This window comes from Eurypyga helias, unplaced genomic scaffold (assembly GCF_000690775.1).
Source record: "Eurypyga helias isolate BGI_N326 unplaced genomic scaffold, ASM69077v1 scaffold24340, whole genome shotgun sequence".
Taxonomy (NCBI): domain Eukaryota; kingdom Metazoa; phylum Chordata; class Aves; order Eurypygiformes; family Eurypygidae; genus Eurypyga; species Eurypyga helias.
This window is the reverse complement of record NW_010225596.1, coordinates 38,415-40,653: the sequence shown is the minus strand read 5'-3', so window position 1 is coordinate 40,653 and position 2,239 is coordinate 38,415. Positions and strand designations below refer to the sequence as shown.

At 44.6% G+C, this 2,239-nt stretch overlaps 1 protein-coding gene across 1 annotated transcript in view; it reads left to right on the top strand.

Annotated features, from left to right (window-relative positions):
* Positions 1-1,441: 1,441 nt before the first annotated feature.
* The window catches only part of TSNARE1 (t-SNARE domain containing 1), a gene marked incomplete at both ends in the record, with an annotated part of 39,127 nt that continues 38,329 nt past the window's right edge, over positions 1,442-2,239 (top strand). The window contains one exon of the mRNA XM_010150041.1: positions 1,442-1,538. Coding sequence (XP_010148343.1) covers positions 1,442-1,538 — 97 coding nt within the window. The remainder of the gene's footprint in view (positions 1,539-2,239) is intronic.

Here is a 2,239-nt window from a genome sequence, read left to right as displayed (position 1 = left end):
ACTCTTAATGTAGCTCTGAATTGCTGTTCTGCAGCTAAGAGGTATTATCTTCATGGTACGCTAAGTTTTCACTTGTATTCCTGGTAGGTACAATGCATAAAATTAAGTGTACTTTTATCCTAGACAGCTTTGCCACCTGAGTTGTCTGCACAGAGATGTCTCCAAATTTTGCTGTGGGGGTGAATATCGCAGTTCATGGTGCCTGTGTCCATCTACCCTGACCAGATGGAAATGACAGTCAGTGGAATGCGTGTTGAGAAGTCTCAATTCGTGTGTAGCTAAGGCTGCATTTGGTAAAGACTGTTTGTGGGCTGGTCTCGTTCCTCAAAGGAGAGGCTGAAAGAGTTGATATGTCTTGAAAGAGTTGGTCGCCATCCGTGCTGACAGTTCAGGAAGGAGCTGAAGCACCAGGATTGGCCATGGATCTTCAGGACAGAGGGAACATAAAGAGTCATTTTAACATTTTTTTAATCAAAGGACTTCCATATCCCACCCACCCTGAAAAACGAGCACAGACAGATGAGAGTTTTCAATACAACTATGACTCAAATGCATCCTCTAAGAGAGAAAAAAGATCATTTTCTCCAGGCCTTTCTTGCATCTTTTTAGAGCTTTTGACTGACGTATTATGGAAAACCACCCTTTTCTGACTAAAAGGATATGACGTGCTCCCTGGGGAAGCTTAGAGACTGAAAATGCCCTGTTGGCCTTATAAAGCTGGAGAACTACTGGATTGAGCTAATAAATACCTTTGGGCAGCATTTATGTCTCTTCCCCCTACTTTCAAGTGAAGCCAGAAATCTAGTGCTTACAAGGAATAATGGTTCTGGAATTTGTGGCGTAAAGGAGAGGGACAGCCACGACTGCAGAGGGCATAGGTTTGCTCCCTGCTTGCCCGTCCCAGTGCTCGTAGAGCAGCACTGCACCTTCACGTTCACAGTGCTTTCTTGGAGATACGATGTCATTAGCAAGTAGATAGATGATCACGGTAAGTATATTTGTCCTGCTCAATTTCTGTTTCTTCAAGTCTCTCTTTGAGTACAAAGTTTTCATGGGAAAACCATCAGGTAACTCCCCAGTCCCATCTCTTTTCACTATACAATGCTGCTTTCAGCAATTCTAGTCACAATACCAACACCTGTGATGAACTGCCCACCCCGTTTTCACCTCATCTTCCCCCATTGACTTTGCAGGTCCACAGCTGTTTTCTTTGTTCTGATGACAGGAGGGACAATTTGGGCAGCTCCTTGCGAGTATTTCCTACAGCTTTCTAGCTGCCATTTCTGGTCAAGGCCGTGGACTTGTGTAGTCCTACTGTGGCTCCATGTGCTTTGTGTTGTGTTGTCTGAATTGCTCTGCAGCTTGAAAAGGTTCTGTAAGTAAGTGTCTCATTATGCAATTAATTTCAATTGAAATTCTCATAATCTCTTCTCTTCTGCAGGCATGCAACCCAGCAGGAGACTAATAAAACTATCACGACTAGCACCAAAGCCATCAAGCAGCTGTCTGAGGTTGTCAGAGGCTCATCCAGGGTACGTGTCACTCAAGATGCTGTGGGGGGAGACTGCTGGGACTTTCAGAGGGAGGAATAATGAAAAATAAGTGGTAGTGGGTGCTTTAAGTTGTAGTGGGTAGTTGAGCTCCATGTCTCATTTTAACTTCCTTTCCCGTTACACAATAAGCACCGTTTGCATTTATAAAATACTGATGGGAAAACAGCTGCAGAAACCAGTTCTTTTGCCAAACCTGGATCATGTGAAATTGGAAATCAAGAACTCGGTAACCAAGACTTGAGTAGCTCACACTTACCCCAGGGTCTCACTGGTTTTGAGTGAAAGTACTACAAGAATTACCTGGCTCCACGTGAGTTTGGCGTTGGTTAAAGACTCAGTTTTCAGTGGGTGCACTGGGTGCACATGTATTTGGAAGCGTGTTGAAGCATCTGGAAAGGGCAAAGCAGTGGAATACATCTGGACATGATATTCATTCAGCTCTACACGCTAGTGCGAAGGCAGCAGTGGGGGATAGACGATTACAGGCTGTTGCCAGATCAGAGCAGGACTTTGAATTACAATTTACCCCACAGCAACCCCATCTGTTGTACCGACAGACCGGTCTTCTGTCATCAGTAGGTTCAGCTCGTATGAACATCATTGTCACAGGGGTATGAATGATCCCCATTCCATGGTTCCCAATACAGTGGTTGGACAAACAGAAGTTTTCTGACCTTTCCACAAAG